The 23,494-nt window shown below is 38.3% G+C and overlaps 1 protein-coding gene across 1 annotated transcript in view; it reads right to left on the reverse strand.

The window, feature by feature from the left end:
- Positions 1 to 23,494, reverse strand: part of DDX10 (DEAD-box helicase 10) — a 169,029-nt gene that overhangs the window by 110,778 nt on the left and 34,757 nt on the right. The window contains exons 12-13 of the mRNA XM_061457752.1: positions 21,285 to 21,373; positions 12,889 to 13,360 (exon numbers count right to left, since the gene is read on the reverse strand). Of these exons, the coding sequence (XP_061313736.1) occupies positions 12,889 to 13,360; positions 21,285 to 21,373 (561 nt within the window). The remainder of the gene's footprint in view (positions 1 to 12,888; positions 13,361 to 21,284; positions 21,374 to 23,494) is intronic.

Consider the following 23,494-nt stretch of genomic DNA (forward strand, 5'->3'; position numbering starts at 1 on the left):
CTGTCAACTACGTCATTTACCACATACCCCAACACACTAGCACAGCACGGATGCCAGGAAAGCTCTACCTATTTCAGAGACCACAGCACTTATGCTGCATTAAGGTGAATACATAACAGCATCATTTGAAATACCTTTCACCTATTACTATAATAACTAAAGAAAAAATTGAAAACAACATGCCAACATTTGTGTTTCAATGAGATGCTCACACTGGATAGACTCAACCTAAAATTATAGTTCATTTCTCCAATGTTTTCCACAAGAAGAATTTAATATTTCTCATACCACTATTTGTTACTCTTTTGAATTTACCCAGTAAATATTCCCTTATAGCAATATTCCATTATCACTGTCTTAGTTTTAATCATTAGCAGCTTTTCTACCTTGCATCATTAAATGGTTTAGAAGAGTATCATAAGTGCCTAAAAAGTGACCAAAGGTAAAATAAAATATGAAGATGTTATTTTTTCAAGCATAAAAAGATTAGCAGTATCAGAAACATCACAACTGATTAGGTTCAATGACCCACTGAAAAATTCAGCTGTACTAAAAAGAATAAAACATTTACTGAAAGCAGAGAAAAGTCAAAGTAATTTATGCTTTAAACTTCTCACATTAAAAAAGGATTGTGCAAGTAGAGACAGAAGAACAAAGCCGGCTAACAAAAACATTTCCTTGGCTTAGAGCAAATACTGATCTTGAAAGCAAAGACAGAAAAATTACCTGAAGACGTTGTTCATAAAACTTTTCCCTTTGCTTTAAGGCTTGCCTTGTTAAACTAATTGTAATACTTGAAGCAGCAAGAAGCAGAAATTTGACTCAAGTTTAGTCAGTCAAAATACTCAACCTTCAACTCCCACACCATGTTTTCCATACCTAAGCAACTATAGGGTACCTTCCAAATTACTCACAACATTTGATAACATTCTGTAACAAAGTGTCCCTAAGCTAAATGCTGCCTTAATTTGCATTTGCAAATTGCATTTCCAATTTATATCATATCTTATCATTCACCTCCTCCATAACAGTATCACATTTTTTTCTCACATTCTTCTGTGTGCTAAAATAAAGTCTCTTTTGCAGGCCAAAGGAATATATGCTGGAATATCTATATTCTTGGCTGCTGTGCTCGTTATGTCCTGTTGTCTTTATTTTTCAATTCCATACCCACCTCTTCAATGCAACATGAACAAATGAGTTAAACTACTGGAAAAAGTTACTAGTGGTGGTGGGTTTTGAATCTCTTTGTGTCTCCAAATCCAGACAGGATGCTTAAGCAAAATTCAATTTCTGCATTCAATACAGGCGTGACAAAGTAAAATAATAGGGTTATAATACTCAGGAAAATCAAACCATATGACCACATCCCTTTACACCTATCAAATGCAACTACCGTAGTAGTAAACAGCTATAGGAAAAGAGATCATATACTAGTTTATCACATAGTGATCACATATTATTTGCGTAGTCACTATTCAAAACTGTGGTATTGAGCAACACATGCTCAAAAAACAGTGCAAAAAAAGGTGGTGCAAGTTTTCATGAAACATGATGTTAAGAGAGACAGGAACCTGCTGACAGTATCCTATGGGGTCCTCAAGGATCAGTTTAGAAAGATGACTCATGCACTTGTCATCCCTGTACAAAACTACCCCTTTCAGCTCTGGCCTCTCACTTCATCCTCCATTCTCCCTTCAATCCCCTCATGACATCGGTCCAAACAGCTTCTGTCACAGATACTCACAAAGCTTTCTTTCACAATGCGCCTCCTTCCAACACTGTTTCTAAACTGGTCTAAGAGCTGTAAGTTCCAAAAACTCCCATGCAAAATTTGTGTCCTAAAGCTGGGAATAAGATGAATATTTCTTTTTTGTCCACTAATCAAAATACGGTTTGCAGCAATGCTCACTGACTTACCACGGTCTCTCATCGATAGCATCTTTTGATTTCTGCTAGTGGTCGTTAATTTTCTTCTCACCACATCATTCTGACATGTAGAAGACATATAAATATATTTCAGATGATACACTTACTTTTCATAGAATCATAGAATCGTTAGGGTTGGAAAGGACCTTGAGATCATCTAGTTCCAGGCCCCCTGCAGTGGGCAGGGACACCTTACGCTAAATCATATCACCCAAGGCCTCGTCCAACCTGGTCTTGAACACTGCCAGGGATGGAGCATTCACAACTTCCTTGGGCAACCCATTCCAGTGCCTCACCACCCTCACAGGAAAGAATTTCCTCCTTATATCCAATCTAAACTTCCCCTGTTTAAGTTTTAACCCGTTACCCCTTGTCCTGTCACTACAGTCTCTAATGAAGAGTCCCTCACCAGCACCCTTATAGACCCCTTTCAGATACTGGAAGGCTGCTATGAGGTCTCCATGCAGCCTTCTCTTCTCCAGGCTGAACAGCCCCAACTTTCTCAGCCTGTCTTCATACAGGAGGTGCTCCAGTCCCCTGATCATCCTCATGGCCCTTCTCTGGACTTGTTCCAACAGTTCCATGTCCAGAAATTTGTTGAGGACACCAGAACTGCACACAATACTCCAAGTGAGGTCTCATGAGAGCAGAGTAGAGGGGCAGGATCACCTCCTTTGACCTGCTGGTCACGCTCCTTTTGATGCAGCCCAGGATACGGTTGGCTTCCTGGGCTGCAAGCGCACACTGAAGCCAGCTCATGTTCATTTCCTCATCAACCAACACCCCCAAGTCCTTCTCCACAGGGCTGCTCTGAATCTCTTCTCTGCCCAACCTGTAGCTGTGCCTGGGATTGCTCTGACCCAGGTGTAGGACCTTGCACTTGGCATGGTTAAACTTCATGAGGTTGGCATCAGCCCACCTCACAAGCGTGTCAAGGTCCCTCTGGATGGCATTCCTTCCCTCCAGCGTATCAACTGAACCACACAGCTTGGTGTCATCAGCAAACTTGCTGAGGATGCACTCAATCCCACTGTCCATGTCAGTGACAACGATGTTAAACAAGACTGGTCCCAACACCGATCCCTGAGGGACACCACTCGTTACTGGTCTCCAGCTGGACATTGAGCCATTGACCACAACTCTTTGCGTGCGGCCATCCAGCCAGTTCTTTATCCACCGAGTGGTCCATCCATCAAATTGATGTCTCGCCAATTTAGAGACAAAGATATTGTGTGGGACAGTGTCGAATGCTTTGCACAAGTCCAGGCAGATGACATCAACTGCTCTACTCCTGTCCACCAGTTCTGTAGCCCCATCATAGAAGGCCACCAAATTGGTCAGGCAGGATTTCCCCTTTTTTAAAAAACTTCAGCTTTTTGTGACCACCATAAAAATGAATACATAAACAAGAAGTTATTTCTAGTTTTCACATAACATTGTTGGGGAAGCTATTAGCACAAAAACTAGAGAAAGTAACAAATTACCATAACCATAGCTGTTAAATCAAAAATAAAACCACTCAGTATTTTATATGAGACCCTAACACTGCTCCAGATAGCTATGAAAATAAAGACTCAAAATTTTAACTTCATTCTGCAAATATACTTCCCATATCCAATTCAAGTTAAGTCCCATATCCTATTCAAGTGAGTCTCAAATTTCAACCTGAAGTGAAAACCTCCAGAAACAGGACATCAGAAAACACAGAGAAGACCCATCATGCAAATACAGTACTCGCTTCTGTAAGGACATGTAAACCTTCACATAACTCCTAAGAAGAAGTTGTCCTCTTCTCACGCTCAATCTCACACCAACTAGGCATCACAGGAACAGTTCAGAGAGATTTATTCCTTGGCAGAGATGATGTAGTTCTTGGTCAGCATGCAATTCCCAAAATACATGAGCATGCTAAGGAATTAACTATTTCAGCAAGCCGAAAGCAGTGATTTCCCATGGGTGGAATATAACAGAATCCTGCAGAACATGTGCCTACTGTATTACAAGTCTGTGAACAGCTATGGCTGAAGTACATTCCATCTTTCAGTGTATCTTAATGTAAACAAGCTTCAGATGGAAAAGCTTAACACAGCTGTTAATATGCATTTCAGTATTATGAACTTGTTCTTCTATTACCCTTTGTTTAAAAAAAATATTTATAAAGTTAATAAATGGCACTGGGATTTGTGACCTCACCCAAAAACACCGAGCTCTGCACTTACTCGGTATAAAGAAGCCAAATGCAAGAACATCACCCAGAAGTACAAATCAACAAAGCTCAGACTAGTACTGTATATATGGAGGAAGAGGGATGACTGCAAGAACAGTATTTCTCAAAAATTACAAAGTTTATGCATTGTTTCTCCACCAAGGCAACAAGAGACCTATGAAGAGAGAAATACATACTGTCATTTTATGCTCTGCAAGACCCTTGTGTTGTGAACCTGGTGGAAGGCTGCCACAACAGAGCTGGTGTTTTGAGCTCTCTAGCACTCTGACTCAGAATAAAGAAGCGTTAATATAAAAGAAAACACCATTAACTAATACTAATTTTGCTCAATGGAGAGATTATGGAAACAAGGAAGGCACTTTCTGCAACTCCAGTTTAAAATGAACAGTTGCAGTACTAGCTACTTTTTCAAATAGATATTGGTTCATATTCCCCTCCCAGCATGCCCACAAGTAAGATCAGCACAGAACGAGTACCTCAGACACAATCCTCCTCTTCCACACTGCTAGCAGATAAAACTGATTTTAAAATCACATACTAGCGAGGCTGGCTTTCGTCCTCCAGCTGCTACCTGCAGTGTCTGTCTGCAGGAAACAGTCAATATTACCACAGAAAAATACCATGAAACACAGTTTTAAATAATGCTTTGTGGTTTTAGTCACAACGGGGACAGACTTGGGAGAAATTATACTGCCATTCAGCTCCTCACAGTTACATATAAACTTCCCCCACCCAAGGACACCAACACTTCTCAGCTGTATGCTTTTCTGGGGGATTTACTAATGCACCCCCATTTGCTTCAGGCATGTTTGCCAGACAAAACATACAAGGCCATGAGGAGCAGGCAAAACAGTCTACCTTGATCTGGTGAGCATCAACTAGATCAGGATTTCTTGCAGGAGAAAACACTTGCAGCTCAGGCAAAGCAGAGAACAACCCTGCAGAGAGCTACCACAGGGATAGCGTGATATACATAATGAAGGATCAAAAGACCCCTAAGACTTCCCCACCAGGCTGGCCCAAAGAGATTTATACTTCATTTAGCTTTAACTGAAATAAAGCCAGTGGCTATAGCCTTAAGTGTTTTAATTTCCTTTCATTCATTCAAAGCCATGCTCCTTTAAGAGATTTTTATCCCCAGAGGCAGTAGCTGTTTCTTTATCCACGATGGAGAGCAGAGAACCCAGCCTGCAGACAGTAAGAGACCCCCTCCCAGCTTTTCCTGCCAACACTACAACTCTTCACTGTTGGGACAAATCAAAAGCCTCATAGAAACAAGGAGCATCAGCTCCAAGTGACCAAGCAGATCTGTGATCTCTGGCCTCCTCCCGGTCAGTCGGCAGGTCACTATTTGGAATCAGTCTGCACCACACATTCTTCGTTTTTAAAGGAGTCATTAAATTACACTCTGCATGTTAGTGATACTGTAATGGATTACCTGGGGACTCATTTCAGACAACAGCTGATGTATCATCATCAAAACCAAACCATTTTTTTCCAGAATTATCATATTATTCCAGTTGAAATTTACACAGCTCAGATACAAATTCAGAAATCTGCCCCAAAATATTGTTTAAAATAGACATGGGTAGTTTGTTTAAGCAATGCTTACAGTAATAGAGGTCTGTATCAGAGAAGACATCCACATGTAAAATAATAATTCTCATAATTTTAACTAAACACTGTGCTGACAGTAGTCAGGAGACTGGGTATGCAATTGTTTGCTGGCCTGCTTTATTACTATTTTAGGAAACAGCATTTTCTGTACAAATTAGTGCTGTATAACTTCTAGCAGCATTTCACAATTTTGGCACTCAACTTCTAGAAAATCACTTATGCACAACTGTCATAAAGACTTCCCACACCATCACTCAGCAAGTATTCAGGCACTAATGATCTTAAAGGAAACTGTGGCGTTTTAGAATTTACAAATCCAGAGAATATTGATTACAGCTAGGCAGTTTTAATGCAGAGTATTTGGCTCACTCACCCTCATCTATGAAATTGCTGCCATTTATTAAACCACACTATAAATCAGTGATTAAGAACAATTAAAACTGAGAGTGTTACTGCAGGTTTGAGTAACCTACCAGAAGTATTTAACAAATGATATTTTAGCAAATCATTTCATATCATGCAGTACCCTAATATTTCTTGATACAAGACCATGCATCACTCTCCGTCTATTCAGTGACAAGACAAAGCATACCTCATTGCAACCAGAATTCATATGAGATGCTGAAACCTGAGCACGTAAGTAATAGCCTAACCTGCTCACATCACTCTGTACGGCACAAACCATCAATCCCCCAGAAAAACACATCACTAAAAATAATGGGTTCAAAACTTGCATTGTTAAACATGAGTTTCGAAGTACTTCACTGAATTTAGCCAAAGAAACACTTTGCAAAATAGCTTCCTCTTATTAGGACAGCAAACAATGAGATACTTCAGCAGGTTCAGCAGAGCAAAGACAACTTCTGAGGCTGCTTCAGATGGCATATGGAATTAAGGATTCTTTTTCAACCCACAGCTTCGGTAACTGAAATAAAAAGGTGGCACTGCTTAGATCAGGAGCTTGCTACAGTGGCTACTAACTTGTGAAGACGAGCAGACCATTACAGCCAGCTGGAAAAGCCACTCACTGACTCGTGAACAATTCCAATCAGACCTGGGGAAGCCTTTCGTGGCTCAAAAGAGAAAAGTACTTTTCAGAGAGCTGTAACAGAAACATTCAAAGCAAGTTCCCTAAACGTTAGCTGTCTTTGTATACAAGATTCTTATTTACAGAAGAAACAAAGCCCCACAAGATGGACTGTGGGCATCAAAAATACTACAGTTCATTATGTTTCAAAAGCACCCTGAAATGTAAAATTTGCACAGAAGCAAACCCCAGCATATCAGAATTCTGTACTCCATAGCTTACAATATAGAAAGCTAAGATCTGTGATAAGGGCAGACACTCAAAATTCCCAACTAATACTTTCTATCGAGATTCTAAACACACGTCAAATATTTATGACAATTTTACGCTGCACATATACTTTAAGAGATACACAGCACCCCCTTATTTTAAATATACAGTTTATCAGTAACTCAGACTTTTAGTCCTATAGATGTTCATATTTTCATGAACATCAGAGATTGACAAAAATATCTGGAATGCTGCCTTAAAGGTGGAAGAAACCTAAATATTTACAGAAAATTTTCATAAACCACAGAAGTTTTTAATAAATTGCTAAAAAAAAAATTATTGAAACAGACATCATTACGGAGAATCTTGAAGATGGATGTGGAACAGACAGAACAATGCTAAAGCAGCTAACCTGAAAGAGCAATGAAGAAAGATTAAAACAATAAGTGATCTACAGATCTGTAGTTTAATGTGGATTATAGGTTTTTACATAGGACTCTCTGAAAAGCATCTGTTACACAGTTTAATCTAGCAAGCAAGTCATGAATGCTCTACTTAAAAATAATAATGCCAGGGGAATAGACAACCCTGCAAGTCTGCAGAGTAAAAACTGTCCAAGAACACAAAGAAATGTGTTTTGCCATGTCCTTTACGTAGCTTACAGAAGTACAAGAATTGACAAGATTTTTTGAAGATTGACAAGAATTTTTGAAATTACACAGAACATATAACTGCACATCATAGACATTCTTAAAAAAAAAAAGACTTTGGGTGTATTTAAGTTACTGAAATTCCACTTAAAGGAAATATGATTCCTTTAAAATTTTCCATCCACTTTGTGGAATGCATTCTGAGTTGGCTGCTGTGCATAAAGAGGCTCATTTCCATTCATGGCTGATAAAAGATATTTTTTCATAACACTTGATTCTTGAAGCACTTTGGCTAATATCCAAATGTAGGCCTGCTTCACTTGTATGCAAATACTTTGTACTTCATATAAATCATTACTTGCTGTATTTCAGCTAGAAATACATAAGCACATTGTTACTAGGCTGAGAACCTAAGGCACTTGCATTCTGTAGAAAGGAGAATTTATGGTATATAATGCATCACAGTACTGACTTTAAGTTAACTTAAAAATAAATAACTTCTTTATTTTCTCTGCCAGAATGCTAGCTTTGCAACATGTCTCCAAAGAATTATGCTCTTCTTATAGCTAGCAGGCTGCCCAGAGCAGCTTTCTTCTCTTGGACACTTGCTACAGCAGGAGCAAAGGCGGCTATCCCTAAGGGAAACAACAGCACTAATAGTCAGCCAGCTTGCTCCCTTGCTTCTTTCCTCCTTTGGGTATCTGCTGTCTTGCCATGCCCTCAAAAGCATCAAGGAGACAAAGTTACCCGTTTAAAACAAATGAATATGCAAGCATAAGGACAAGAGCTAGTAAAAGCTGGTAAGAGGAATGAGAAGACGCTTCACACAGAAAAAGCTGTATTTAAACATAAGATTGGTGAAAAATCTCTCTCTTAACATGGAACACGAGGAGAGAAATCCCATTCAGAAGGAAAAGCCAATGTAAGAGAAGCAAGTAAGAAGAATCACACCTCTGAAAATCTATTTCAGATTTTTGATTTGGGGGGGGGGGGGGGGTGGTTTACAGGCTTTCTTCTCAACACCACAGAAGAAAATTCTAAAGGACTGTGTCCTCACTTTGTTGCATACTAAATGATGTTTCCTTCATCCATTTTCTGTGCAAAGTCCACACTACAACTAGCCATCACTCTCTGCTTCTTGGTATAGTCACACCATCATCTCTAGTTAGGAAGATTTACCCTTGCCTATTATTTCCTGCTTTTATAAACATATACATATCCAGGTCATAATATGACAGTTCGCAGTGTTCACGTGTCCGAGAAGTGCAGGAAAATTTCATTTACGTAATATTACTGGATTAGAAGGCAAGCCAGCTAGCTGAGACAATATCCTGACATATAATTTCCCTCCACAGCCACAGTATTCAAACAGCAGGGTAGGGTCTGAGAGTCCAGACCAAGTTCAAGGAATCTCCAAGTACTATTTAAGGCAGCCCTCTGCACAGTGATGCTTACTACAGTGTTCCAAGCAGCCACTAAACGCCCAAGTTGAAAAGTTTTAGGGGCCCTTAAAACAAGAGCAGGGAGGGAGTCACAACAGTCTTCAGAACTCCATAGTTCAATATTCTCTGCCCTAAAGCAGAACATTCTACAGCAGAAGACAAGGCTAACAGTATGTGATAAGTCTGACAAGATGACTAAAACTGAAGTATAAACAAAAAAGCTACTACAGGGTTAACCTTCGTTCTCAAAATAAATAATGCTTGAAGCTTAACAAGTATAAGCTTTGCATTTCCAAATGCAACAATCAATTTCATAAAATTAGTTTGTAACCAGGCAGTATGTACAGTCTTTGCAACATCAATACTGCTAATATTGTTACATACACTTTAAATGAATCATTTCCATAATGTTAACACAATAGCTAAATACTTGGAGCCAGCCTAACAGCTCCCCTTGCTCCTTCTTCCACTGGAGGGGCTAGAAAAGACACGAGGGTGAGGATGCAACGGTGCCTTAATAACAGCTATTCAAAAAATGAAACTGAGCATAGCGTTCCATTTACAAAAACATCCTGAAGCTCAACAATTGCAGCAGGGCTGTTTTGCTGTCAATAAGAAGTGTAATGTAAAAATAGTGAAACTGTAAAATCAATCACACACATTAACAGCATAAATGCAAACTGAATTTAACCTTTATAATCTCTCAGATGATTACATAATAATGTTTCCACAGGACTCCTATCTTATTTAGCACACAGAAGAGATTTAACAAAAAGAAAAAAAAAAACATCTCCTAACTGAGCTAGCAGAGTATACATTCTTTGTTCATACTCCTAGACAACCTGCAGCATTTGATACTATCAATTAATGCACTGCCTCATCCTTGTATCATGCAGCAATGATCCTTTACATTGCAGTCAAACTGGTTCCCAAGTCCTCCCTAGAAGGACACAGAACAGGTAAACTGCACTCACGCTGCTCAGCGCTTCTCACACCCCAAGGAATCAGTTCCCTCTAATTCTTTGAATATTAACTAATCTACCTTAATGCAGCAATAATCACTTCAAAACTTTTATCCAGACAATAAATGGAAAAAAAAATACAGAAGGTGTTGCAAGTTACCAATTTGGTTTTAACATCCTCAAAATGTGGTGCTGAAGTATACATATGAAATAAAAGACACACAATGCCTAAATCTTCCAATGTAATTTCTATTATGTGTATTTGTATACCAAAACATTAAAAGACAATATATGGTTAGTGACAGAAACCTGTACTCTCTTACTCCTACTAAAAATAGAATCCTTTTATTTAAAGCATTCTATGATTTACCAACAAGTTTCACAGCACCATAAGGTAAGAAACACTACACCCACCATACACATCAATCAAGACTCCAAGGGTAGTTCCCACAGTTAAGCATAGTATGCTCTGCATTTCTACTGTCTAAAAATTACATACTGCACTACCATAGGCATTTCTGTAGGAGATCAGTTAAATTATATTTATGTTCTTAATGATACCGATCTTGAAACTTTCACCTTTTTGTTCACACTTGCTTAGAAGAGTAAGTATTTCATTATTTTGCCTCCCATGTACAAGAGGTTCTGGGGCATATAAGGTCACCCACACTTGCACATCAAGTACAAACCACTAACCCCTACTGCAGTTTATCAACACTAAATCACAGAAAATAATGCCTGATTTGCCAGAGTGTAAACTAGTCTATAAATGTTTAATGCTGAAAAACTGTTAGAAGGTTACCCAGTGAGGTTCCAAATTACTTTCTAAATCACTGCTACTCTTCATAAAATTTTGTTTGTTCTTTGATGCTCTTTTACATCAAAGTTTCTCCTTTTACCATTTTCTGAACAAAACCTACCAAATCACTTTCCAACGTACAAAAGCAACATTAAATTGTCTGTGTATTTCAGAATGGAAAATTGCGGAAGCACTAAGAAAGCTCTGACAATATTATTCTTTAAGGCCAAAATCTTTCAAAACAGCAATTTCTTCTTCTCGTGGTTTAAGCCCAGCCGGCAACCCAGAAAACCACACAGCCGCTCACTCACTCCCTGCCTTTCTCCCCCTGCTCCCGGAGGGATGGGAAGGAGAATCAAAAGAATGTAACTCCCACGGGTTGAGACAACAGCAGTCCACTAACCAATGTGTAACACAAACCACTGCTGCTGCCACCAATAATAATAATGATAAGGGAAATAACAGCAGAAGAGAATAAAACCGCTCACCACCTGCCGACCAATACCCAGCCCAACCCGAGCAGTGATCTCACCCTCCCGGGTAACTGCCCCCAGTTTAGATACTGAGCATGACATGCTGCGGTATGGAATACCCCTTTGGCTAGCTTGGGTCAGGCGTCCTGTCTCTGCTTCCTCCTGGCTTCCCCTCCTCTCTGGCAGAGCATGAGGCTCAGAAAGTCCTTGGTCAGAGTAAACATTATTGAGCAGCAACTAAAAACATCAGTATTATCAGCACTGCTCCCAGGCCAAAAGTCAAAACCACAGCACTGCACCAAAAATGACTGCTACTGCTGAACCCAGGACACTTCTCTATGTGAAACTGAAATTAATAGATAAACAAAAATTATTAGTAAGTATAAGCTACTGCCCAGCAGTCATTGTGCCAGGGCAGGACAGCTCAGGCTTAGAATAACAGGAACAGAAAGATAATTCCAGGACCATCCTCTTCCCATAGTTCTCGGACAAGATGTCAACCTGCAGCCAGCTCCTCATAGTAGAGGAGAGAGTGCAGGCAGTCGTTAGGTTACCGTGCAACTGCTCATCCTTGACAAAGCTAACTGACAAAACTAGTTTATACAAGACACTGCTTATAAATGCAGCTAGTGGGCTGATTAGCATAAGATCATGACAAGTGCCCTATGCTGTTAAATAACAGCACAGAAAAAGAAAGATTTAAAATACCAGTTGGAAAAATAAACACTTTGCTTAACAGGAGGCTCCCCTGACATGCATTAAGTTCAGAAAAACATCTTGCTAAACCAGATGGTTATTTCACTTAGATCTCTTTACTATAGAGATACAGTAGCTATATAGCAAAGGGTACACAAAAAATTCACAATACACATGTACTAAAGCTGTTTTATAGAAATAATAAAATTTTAAGAGCACTTTTACTATAACAGTGTATTTAAATACTAAATGAAAGCAGTAGTTGTCAACACACCCAAGCACAGAGAAATCCTGAATTATAAAGCCTCTCCCCAGGGAAATGAAAGATCTACATGAATACTTTTAATAGGGCTTTACAACCATGCTTTATGGAAAGTGCATGCACCCTCACTCTCTGATACCGGCTCAATTCCTAATAGCAAAGGTCCTGTTGAAAGTAAAAGTCATGGTTTGAAGGTTACATTATTGTAAATGTTGTTTGTTACGGTTTGTATCGGTAAGTGCCTCATCATGTATTGCAATTTGGTTCCTGGTGCCACGAGCTGCGGTACAACATCAAAATTATGACTGGAAGTGGCAGCTATTTAGAGAGGTAGAAGCAAATTAGCAAGTAATGAGACTTAAAACTGTCAAAATTTCACAGGTATTCAAATCATGTTATTCATAAATTAAAGCAACTACAAGAATATTAATTACGCTAATAAAAGTATTTTATGCTAATAACATAAAATGTTAAAAGAGGAAGTCACACCACTTATCTTTTGGGAGAAAGAGTCTTAGTGTAAAGTGCACTTACCGATGCTGGATTATCTTCCACACCAAAAACATCTCGTTGTTTCACTGTCAGTAAATCAAGTTCTTTAGTATCATCATCGTCATCGTCATCATCATCACCTTCAAAGAACTGCACAGAGTCTGGGTTTGGTACCCTACTTGATACAGGAACTTCTTTTTCCTCCTTCTCGTCCTCCGATACCTCTTTTGATTCATCCTCAGACTCATCACTTTCCGCAGCACCTTCACTGGAAGCAGACCATTCTTCACCTTCTTTCCTTCTCTCCTTTTGATTTGTTTTGTTAACAGACACCTTGACACTGAAATTAATTCCACATTTCTCCACTTCTTCCTCATTCATTGAGGAGGGGGAATTTTTATTTTGCTCTGCCTCCTTCAAGTGATCTGTCCCATCAGCTGCCTCCTTTGTAGATAGCTGTTTCTGAACTTTCTGAAGAAATCTCACACGAGGAGCCATTGCAAGACCAAGTGATCTAAAGCATGAAATAAAACAAATAAATTAATCTGAAAGGCAGACACACAAAATCTGACTACACTAGAGGCCCTCATCAATGACTCAACTGATTCAATTTTAATTACTTGTATGAATACATTTTGACCAACCTTCTTACAAAACAGCATTTGGCCTACAACAAGACAATCTAGCTTGAAAATTGTAAGCTAACATTAAGGGAAGAAGGAAGATGAGATAACTGAGAACTCTTAAGAACAGTTACAAATCCTCCCAGGAAAGAAAGCAAAGAAAGAACCTGAAAAGCTGTAGACAAAAACAGATTATCTATGATTTACAGTAAAATACAGTGGAAGAAACACCGATGTAATTTGGTATTGAGGATATATGGATGTCATGTCAAGGACTGAGACATCACTGACCCTTCTCAATGTCCTTCACTGCTAGGAATGCAGCCAGAACATTACCCCCACCATCTTATGGTGACTGAAAGATTAGAAGAGCAAATACAGTATGGATAAATGAGTGATGCAGAAAAACCTATGGAAAAGACATTTCTCCCTCAAAGGAAATTTCTCTTGCCTGCATCACTTTACAGCAAGATTTTACTTTCATGGCACATCAAACCTGATCCTATCAAATCCAAGCTCAAAAAAGCAGTATTTAAGCCTCTTTCAGAGCCTATGAATCTTCTCATTAGGTGAATAAAAAATGTAGGGGCACACTGGCACTGTGCAAGGAACACAGAGACCACAGCTACATTTCAAAACACATAATACAGAAGTGACAGTGAGTTTGTAATAGTCAGAGCTTGTATGTATACTTAACAAAGGAGTATTTAACCAACTAAAATGGCTACATATATACACAGAAATATAAAAGACCAGTCTCTTGATTCAGATTGTTTAGTTCTACACCACCTCTCCTCTCAATGCTGCTCGTTTCAAGTAGACAGCATTATGTCTTCTCTTCACCACAGAGGTCTGAATAAAGAAACCTGAGTTGCATCACATGAGAAAAATCAAATCTGTACTTTCTGGTGGAAATGTCATTATGAGCAGTCCGTGAAGCATCCAAATGGTACTGCAGAGCTTCAAGAGTGGACTGTAGGCTCCAGAGAGCCTTGAATTGTTAATAGTAGCCCAAGGGACAGGGTAGTCAACAGGAGAGGCACCCTGCTTAAATAACAAACAAGCATGAAAGAAACCAAACGCAACCACACCTGTGGTTAAACAGGGCAGTTTTGGTAGTGGCCACAAGCTAACGCACTGAGAAGTGGATACACCCCCAAAAAAGCAGCCCACACTGTTTGGACAAGGAACAATTTTTTCAATGAAGTCTGTCTTAATTTTAATGTAAAGTTCATTTTGCTTAAGTATTTTTGATAAACCAGTACTGCCATTCTACAAGGAATTAATAGTAGTAATAAAGCAAATGGAGTTTTATGAAACAAAAAAAAAAAAAAAAAAAAAAATCAAAGAAGGTTTTGTCATCCAGTGTATTTTGCACATTAACTGATAGTGCACTGCTGCAAGGTTAACACAACACATTTGAGAACTGAAACTGGAGCAACCAGAAATCTTAAACTTGTTTCAGTGTTTGACAGCTAAACCTAATTACCTCTGCAATGAAACTATGTGTTGAAGTTTGGCCTATTGACTAACTGAAACAAAAATAACCAAAGCAAGCAGATGTAATGCTTCACTACAGCAGCTGGAGGAGATTCAAACCTGGAACTGCACCTTAACACCAGGCACAATGAAACACAGATATAAGAGATTGCTACGATGTCAATGAATGTGCAACCTCCTTGGCAAGGCAATCAAAGTAGCTAAAAAAAAACATTTGCAAGAAAACCACTTTTTTGCTTTTTCAGATTTCACAACATTATTCTACATAAAGTGTTGCTGTCAACCAATGACAAAGTACTGCAAGAAGTAGTACTGTATGGAAACTACTCAATCTGTGTTCACTTCTCTTATGCAGACAGATAGAATGTACACATGGTTGTGAACTCTGATTTCCATCACAGCTTCTCTCCTATGTCTCCACATCTAGTATCAAAGCTCAGGATCACGGCTGCAGAGAAAAGCTTGACAAGGTGAAGAAACTATTCTCTTTACAGGAGAAGCTGAAAAAAGTCAAAAAGAGCAGCCCCTGATGTGGAGGAGACTTCACCACAGCTTTTCTCATTCAAATACGAAATCCCACCTGACAGATTGCTGTTCTGCACTGATGTCTTACTTTAATAATTGCATAAAATTAATTGTCAGTTAGTGTTGGCCAATTTTCTACACTGACTAGCAACCCTACCAAAAAAAAGCCTAGTGCAATAAGAATTCAAGTGACATCTGAACCAAAGGAATACAGCCCTCAGACCCGAGGGAAAGAGAAGGTTTTAAGGTGAAATTTGGTAAGAAAGTAATAGTAGAGAAGCTTAAAGTTGTCTGCAGAGAATGCCCAACACTTTTAATTACAAAACCTCTCCAAGAAAAGTCAGCATTTTGTCTCATTACTGCTTCTTTTCCATAGTATATTTCAAATGAAGAACAACTTGGGGCAAACATACTTTATTACTGCTAAGAGTTTCTTTAGAATTTATTTCTTAATAATTTGCCAAATCTAGATTCATACTAAAAAGCCTGAATATATGAACTAGACTTTCTTTCCATTAACTAGGAATTGCAATATCAGTTTCATTAATTTATTAGATGGCAGTCAGACCACAATTCTACTCCAACTGAAGTTACAGATATTCTTTGATTTTAGTGATAGCATTTTACACACTCTTCTGGAATCAGAAATATAAAAGGTTTTCTAATAAAGACATACAAAAAGCAGGTAAGTTATTTAGTGAGATTTCATAAATTCTAACACGCTAAAAACATGCTAAAACCACAAGGTAGTCCTCAGACTACAGTAGCTTTTAAAAGGCAACACCCATTCAGCTGACAAACCAAAAAACAATCTTGTTTCGTATTTTGGTGTGACATGAAATGACTTCTTCAGAGCAAGCTCTTTTAGACAGACATCTTAAATCAGCTACTAAAAGCAATATTGAAACCAATGGATTATTTCGCTACTGTAAACGAATGTACAGTTGACAGTTTTATTCATCAACAGAAACTAAGGTGGCTATTCCCTAACACTGAGCAGGGAATGCATAGCTGTAACTGAACAAAACACATGCAGTGTTCAGGTACCTCCTTCATTCAATCCAAAGCAAGTACACAAAGATTTTCAGGAAATAAATCAGAAGAGTAAAACTCCAAAGAAAGAACACTGTATAGCTTTCAGAATGCCAGTTTTGTTTGCTATTGAATAAGGAAATTCAAATATTAGTAAACATTTTATTTTTAGAAATTAATTTTAATTAATTCAAATGAATGATATATCAGACTTAAAATACTGCCTTTTCTGAAGTTTGTTAGTTATGCTTAGACACAGACCTTGCGTATGCTTAGACTAACACAGTAACTTCACTATGCCTCTATCTGGATGGGGTGAAAAGCTGGGAATGTCTCAACTCTTTAAAATGACAGAATTTTCAACACTGTCAGCAAATTCTGCCTCTGCACAAACAAATTAAACAGGAAATTTAAGACCAGTACAATATCTCAAATTTTAAGTGTCACAGAAGCTCCTAACTTGCACCTAGAAGATTTCCAGCACTTTTTGAGATATAAGCCAGTTGTAAGGAAGATGAGGTCACTTCGGCAGAACTGCTGCACAGTATTTATACACAAGTTAGTGCCTCATTCTAATACTAAGTTACTACATTTACTAAATATAAGATATATTCCATTAGTGAACCTCTTTGAAATTATCTGAACCCATAAAAAACACAGCACAGTGATTTCTTGCACTGCAGAACAGCTTCAGACAAAAACTGAAAATAGCCTGAAAAAGGTTAAAACCTCCCACAAGCTATTTCAGAAGAAATGTGTATTACTTGCCTTGCAATATATGCTACATCTACATTTAACATTTGAAATGTTTTCAGCAGGCAGGATGAGCAACCATTTGAAAACAGAGGAAATCAAATCAAGTGAAGTGACACAAATACAAATTAATAGGCTTTCCAGATGGTCTAATTAATAACCAAAATGAACAGAGAAACTGCTTTTCCTGTGTTGTTTACTTTACTAGCCCATTTATCCCTCCACCTTGGGGAGCTCAAATTACTCTACTAATAATGAGCACCAAGCTAATCAAGATTTTATGGGTCAGGATCAAAAAGGCCAACAAAGGGGATGTTATGGTTGGAATCTAATCTCTTAGAAGACCAAGATGGAGTCTTCTTTACAAAACTAAAAGAAGCCTCCACATTGCAGTTGCAAGCCCTGGTGCTTTTGGTACTTGAGCCACTCTTGACACCTGCTCAAAGGGCAACACAGCAAAGCACAAGCAACAGATTTCTGGAACATTTCTAGATGCATTGAAGTGCATTTCTCCAAGTAAGTTGGATTAGCCAACTTTGAGAGTCATTCTACTGGAACTGCTACTCATGCATATGCAAGTACATTTACTTCTAAGGTGAGTGAAGGTCAATAGCTGGCTTGGCTGTAAAATGAGAGAAGGTAGATCAAGATCCTGGAAGAAACAAGGGTGATGACTAAGAGAATAATGACCCTGGACTCTGAGAGAGGAGACTGCAGCTTGTGCAGAGATCTGTATGGCAGGATCAAGAATGCTCAGAAGCTTACAGAAGTAGTTACAGAAAGCTCACAAAGGGATGAATGGACCTGCAGGTGGTTGAGGGGGAGTTGCATGAGAAATGCCCCAACTACAGATCACTGAAAGGAGTACTGAGGTTCATACAAATAATACCATATGAGGCTAAGATTAACTAGGTAACAGCATGAGAAATATAGTAACTGTGGCTACAGGTGCATGAAGACTGGAAACAACTGGGAAAAAGTAACTAGGGGCAGGCTCTTTAGCTGTAAGGAGACTGGGCTTGTAGAAGAGGAAGTACAAGGGCAGCAAAAAGGAGGGCCCAGAACCAGCGACGGGATGATGAGATGTGCAAAGCCTGTGATGGGTGCTGCCTGGGAGCAGCCTGTGACAGGCAGCCCTGTGCTTGTTCATGGCAGCTGGAGCAAGGTAACAAACAAAAGCCTTTGCCCTGGCCATCCAGTCAGGGTCAGGCCTACATCCACAGCTAGGGGCACTGTGGTGAGAGTGAAGTGGGTGCTTTCCCTCCTCAGCGAGAGGACAGACTGATGCTGACAGATGGATCGTGTATCCTGGCATCACCCACTTCAGTCCTGACAGCACCCACTGCTTTGTAACGCTGATCTGTAAGCAATACTTGCAAAATTAGCTGGGTACTAAGTTGTGTCTATCAGACATTTGACAAATAACTTGGTTTCAACCTACTTTATTTATTCTCTATGTACTAATACAGGGATAAACAGATGAAAACATGCAGCATTCCTCCTGGAAGACATGAGGAAATCCACAGAGGAAATTACTTTGCCTGCAGCCCCATAGAGCTGTGACTAACCTGTCCATCCAGCATGCTCACTTGTTAAGATTTGCCCTGGAGCCTGGTATGTATATATCTTAGCATTTAACAAAGTGCCTGGGATCCCTGCATCCTTTTTTACCTTGTCTCCTAACCAACAGGCCAGACTAATTAATTATTCCTTTCCACCCTGTTGTTTGTTTACATTTTCTTATGTTTTCAAAGCTGTCCTTTGCAATGAAAAGACAAATTTCTCTTTTATGCAAGCATCAAGGTTCTCCTTCACCAAACTTAAAGGCTGCCTACATTAACACAAGATCTGCAAGTCTTCCACCAGCAAATTATTCTTGATAGCAATTTGTAATGTGAAGATACTGGAGAGAATACTAATATACCATAGCTTTAGAGGTGATCAGTCTCAAGAATACATACGTGTATAAATGTATAGACATGCACACACACACTTTAATATGTTGTTCCTAAACACATACTAATTCTACATAATATATAAAAATCAAAAAGACTACTGCTTTTCTACAGACTCAACACAGATTAAAAGAATCTTTGTGGACAGACATGCCAGGCAAGAGCAATGAAGAAAATGGACAACAGGCTGACAGACTGAAATACAAACCTGACAGGAGCATTAAGCAGCCTATTTTCTCTGCAGGATTTTTAGTGGAGTAACATCTATCAAGTTAGCAGAAAATCTCCACAGAAAGGCTGAAATATTTTCTAGAGAATACACACAAAAGAAAAGATTCTGAATCCAGGCTTTGACACGAGTTTGTGCACAGAACGTAAAGCAAGGTCACTTCTGAATGCAGAATTCAAACACACCAGACTTTGTAGACTTTTCAGATAAATTAAAATGACTGATCCACTATATAAGTGGATGCACACTGAATTGAAAAGGGAACCACAGAGTGTATTTAGGTAGACCAGCAGTCTGAAGAGTGCATAAGAAGAGAGCCAACAAACTGCTCATTTAGAGCAGAATCTCCAAATTATCTCCCAGATTTATTGTGTTCCGACTTTTTGATTACACTTACATATATTTCATACCCTTGACTAAACCTCTCCTGCTCTCTCCAAACAACTGTCTGGTTTCCTCCACTTTAATTCAGGAATGACTTACTAGTAACTTTGCAAAGCTGGAATTAGAACTGACTTTGATGAAAGACCAAATCCTGGAACAGAGGCCTGAGAAGTACAGAACTGTAGACTACTCTGTCCACATCAGTATCAGATACAAGATGGCCACACCATGCTGAAATTCAGAAAGAGGCACTGGGATTCTGAAAATTCAGCATTACTACCATCTGTCAATTGATTTCTTAACACACTGGCTAAATTTGTCTGGTCATCCCTCTCAGCCCTTATCTTCTGCCACTACTCCTTACATCCAGAATAGCAGACCTATTAAGACGCTTTTAGGTTTTAAAGATGCTGACAAATCATAGAGGTGAACGGGCAGGCAATGTATCTAGTGCAATTTTTCAAGTTTCTATTAGTTCTCCTTTTCAAAAAACATCTAAGTCCATAAAGTAAGAAAGCTTCTTTTATAATAGGCTTAAGTACCTTAAAAAACACAATCATGTTAATTGCAGCACAGCACAGGAAGACCAGGTGTTTTACAGTCTAGTAATTTGTCATATTTTAGTTCATTATGCCACATGTTGACAAGTTTGAAGACTTAAGTCTTCTCCGTATGAAATTCCAGACATAAAATTAATTTACCATGCATCTTTGAGCATCTTCTTGCTCCCTTCTGACTACCCTACGTCCCATGAGATTATTTGAAAACTTTACATCTTAAAACAATCTCAGGTGGTTGTCATCTGTAAAGTCAACCTGTCAAAATTAATTTCCCTCCCATACAAAATGTGGAATGATTCACGTATATGTACAAAAATAGACATAGTAAAAAAGATGCTATTCAGTCCAGTGCAGATATTTCATCTTTACGAAGTACACTGAATCTTCTGAAAGTAATTTATGTCCAAGAAGCAATGTCTAAATCGCACTCAAAATGAGACTGCAATATACCACCTTTAGGTATGACCATTTCTTTTTAAATACTATACTTCACAGGTGGGCAATTTAGCCATGAGGCTGAAGGGTGAATCTGGGGGGAAAAGAAACAAAAAACAAAACAAAAAAAAACACACATACAAAAAATACCAACAAAATCCAAAGCTATCATTCTTTACTTTTACTTCACAAGTTTTGTCTTCTATTGTTTATAGCAAAGGTAGAAGAGTTATTTCTCTCTATAGACATACATTGGTTTTACATGTCATTTCTATTTAGAATATCCTTGAAAATATGCAAAAGCACAGCATAGATATGAAACTGTAAATACATTACAAGATTGTCCAATTCTACGTTAACATACTCAAAACAGCTATTTAAAGCTATTACACACCACAAAACTCACTATGCAGCATTCACTTTCCAAGCTGATCGTACTTACAGGGCATATTCTGCTAGAGGCAATTTGAAAACATCAAATACTTCTTTATTCTTCATTAAGTAAACTGAACGCAAGTAGGATACAAAACACTGAAAGAAAAATAAAAGTATTCAACAAAAAAAAGGAAACCATTCAATTTCCAACACATTAAACTAACATGCTGCTGTTGCTCTGAATACAAAAGTTTCATTATGAAGAGGTCTAATATTGATTTTGACTGAAGTTCTTTTACACAATACCCATCACCTAAAATTTATCAGTACTACAGAAATGATGGAACTTCAAGTATCCAAATATTTCACTAATGCACATTAATTGGCTGAATTTCCCAACAGTCTGTAATGTTTTCCCTAGAATAACATAAAGCAAATTGGTCAAAGGGAAACATCACTAGTTCTTTCTTTTTCTCCCAGCTTTTCTGAATGTTGTCATGCTACACTGATATTTGAATCATATGGAAGCAAGAACAGACTGCGCTGTTATCAATCTGAGGTGTCCAGACTTAATCTTAGCCTCTAACAGAAAGCAATTCAACTTTCACTGTGGCCTACGGAAATTCATTACCTTGCATTTGTCATCAGTTCATTACATATGCACAACAAATGCAACTCAGCAGACCAACACAAATTCACTATACAATGTCTACTAACACCAATTCAAGGTTGAAGTTTCAATTAATCCCAGACTTTAACCAAGAAAACTGGAAGCTCCACATAACTGCGTAACTTAATCTTGTGTTGCATTTTCCCTTCGTTCTTCCCAAAAGGAGAGATTCACTACTCTTCTCATGTTTCTTTTATATAGTTTATTTCTGTCTATTATTAGCAGCATAAATACTGGAATATTTCAAGTATCAGAAAAGATTCTTGAATTTCTGTTGTTCGTAACCTAATTTCTAACACATGCCAAAACTCCTACCACAACGTTTAAACCAGCAACACTAGGAACAATAGCAAATTAAGCTCATAGGGTTATATTCAAGCATACTATAATCACACCCTTGTTCTGCTACCTACAGACACCTATCGGAGAAAATTATTGTATTAATAATTCATGTGGAATTTGAAAAAAAATAAAATTCTTGTTAACCTGAGATAGAGGAAGAAAAGACCCAGCAGTTAGAGAGCATTGATTTCTTATGGGGATTCTTTAAATGCTTAAAAGAGAATAAACATTTCCAAAGGCAAAAAGAACAAAGAGACAGTAATTAATGTCATAAAGTCATACTTCTCCCATTGGCAAACTGAAATAAAAACTATTAATTGTAAGATATGTAGAGCTACGAGATACACTTTTCAAGCTGCCCAACACTTCATTATAGAAGTAAATTTTCATTTGCTTATTTTTCCAAATGCTAAACTGTTGGGTAAAGTTTCCTGTCTAGATTATGTCTTTCAATTAATTTTAGCAGTGGAAGGTGCTAGCATAATCCATTCAACTGCTACTGAAATGAGGTGTGGAATAACACACTCGTTTGCTCAAATTAAATTATTAATCATTTTAGGAGGACAACTAGAAAGGCTTCAAATTTGACAGATCTCATTAATCTACTGCTGTCTAGCTAGCAGTGACAAAAATAAATGACAGAGCCTCTTTTTTTCTCTGTAGCGACAGGTGGAAAAAAGCAGGCTGATCCAGAAGTATCTTTTCTGTGAATCTGAGAGCTGCAGATCCAAAGATTTACACGAGTCACTACACGCTGCAGGGTAGAAATCTCATTCTGCCTGTTGGATAACCTATAAAGCCATCCACATACTCTACTAGTCTATCTTTGGTATACATGGTCCAGAAATTTACAAATGATAGACAAGGGGCAGAAAGAACACACCTTTTGCACAGGTATCAAGCCCTACGACAACTAAGAATGAACCACCAAACAAATGCCAGATGTTCTAACTTGCATCTATCAGCTGTCAACAGGGTTCAGCCCACTTAACCAGGTTTGTCATGGAGTGTATGCAGGATGGTGTTGCTCTATGTTCAAAGAAACAGACATCTTAATTAACGTAAGAGATCATTCAATAGTAGTATAATGATGATTAAAGTCTTCAGCTGATCTCATTCTCTATTATTTTAGACATTGAACACTTCACCAAAGTAGGAACACTCAACACCTAAACTAAACTAGAAAAGTTAGATACAGTACAGAAATTTCCTAATTTACAAGAAGAGAAATGAAACACAGAAAGAGCAAATGACTTCTTTGATTT

The sequence above is a fragment of the Pezoporus flaviventris genome, unplaced genomic scaffold, assembly GCF_033815535.1.
Source record: "Pezoporus flaviventris isolate CSIRO_AGI_PZ_B2104156 unplaced genomic scaffold, CSIRO_AGI_Pfla_v1 ptg000025l, whole genome shotgun sequence".
Lineage (NCBI taxonomy): Eukaryota > Metazoa > Chordata > Aves > Psittaciformes > Psittacidae > Pezoporus > Pezoporus flaviventris.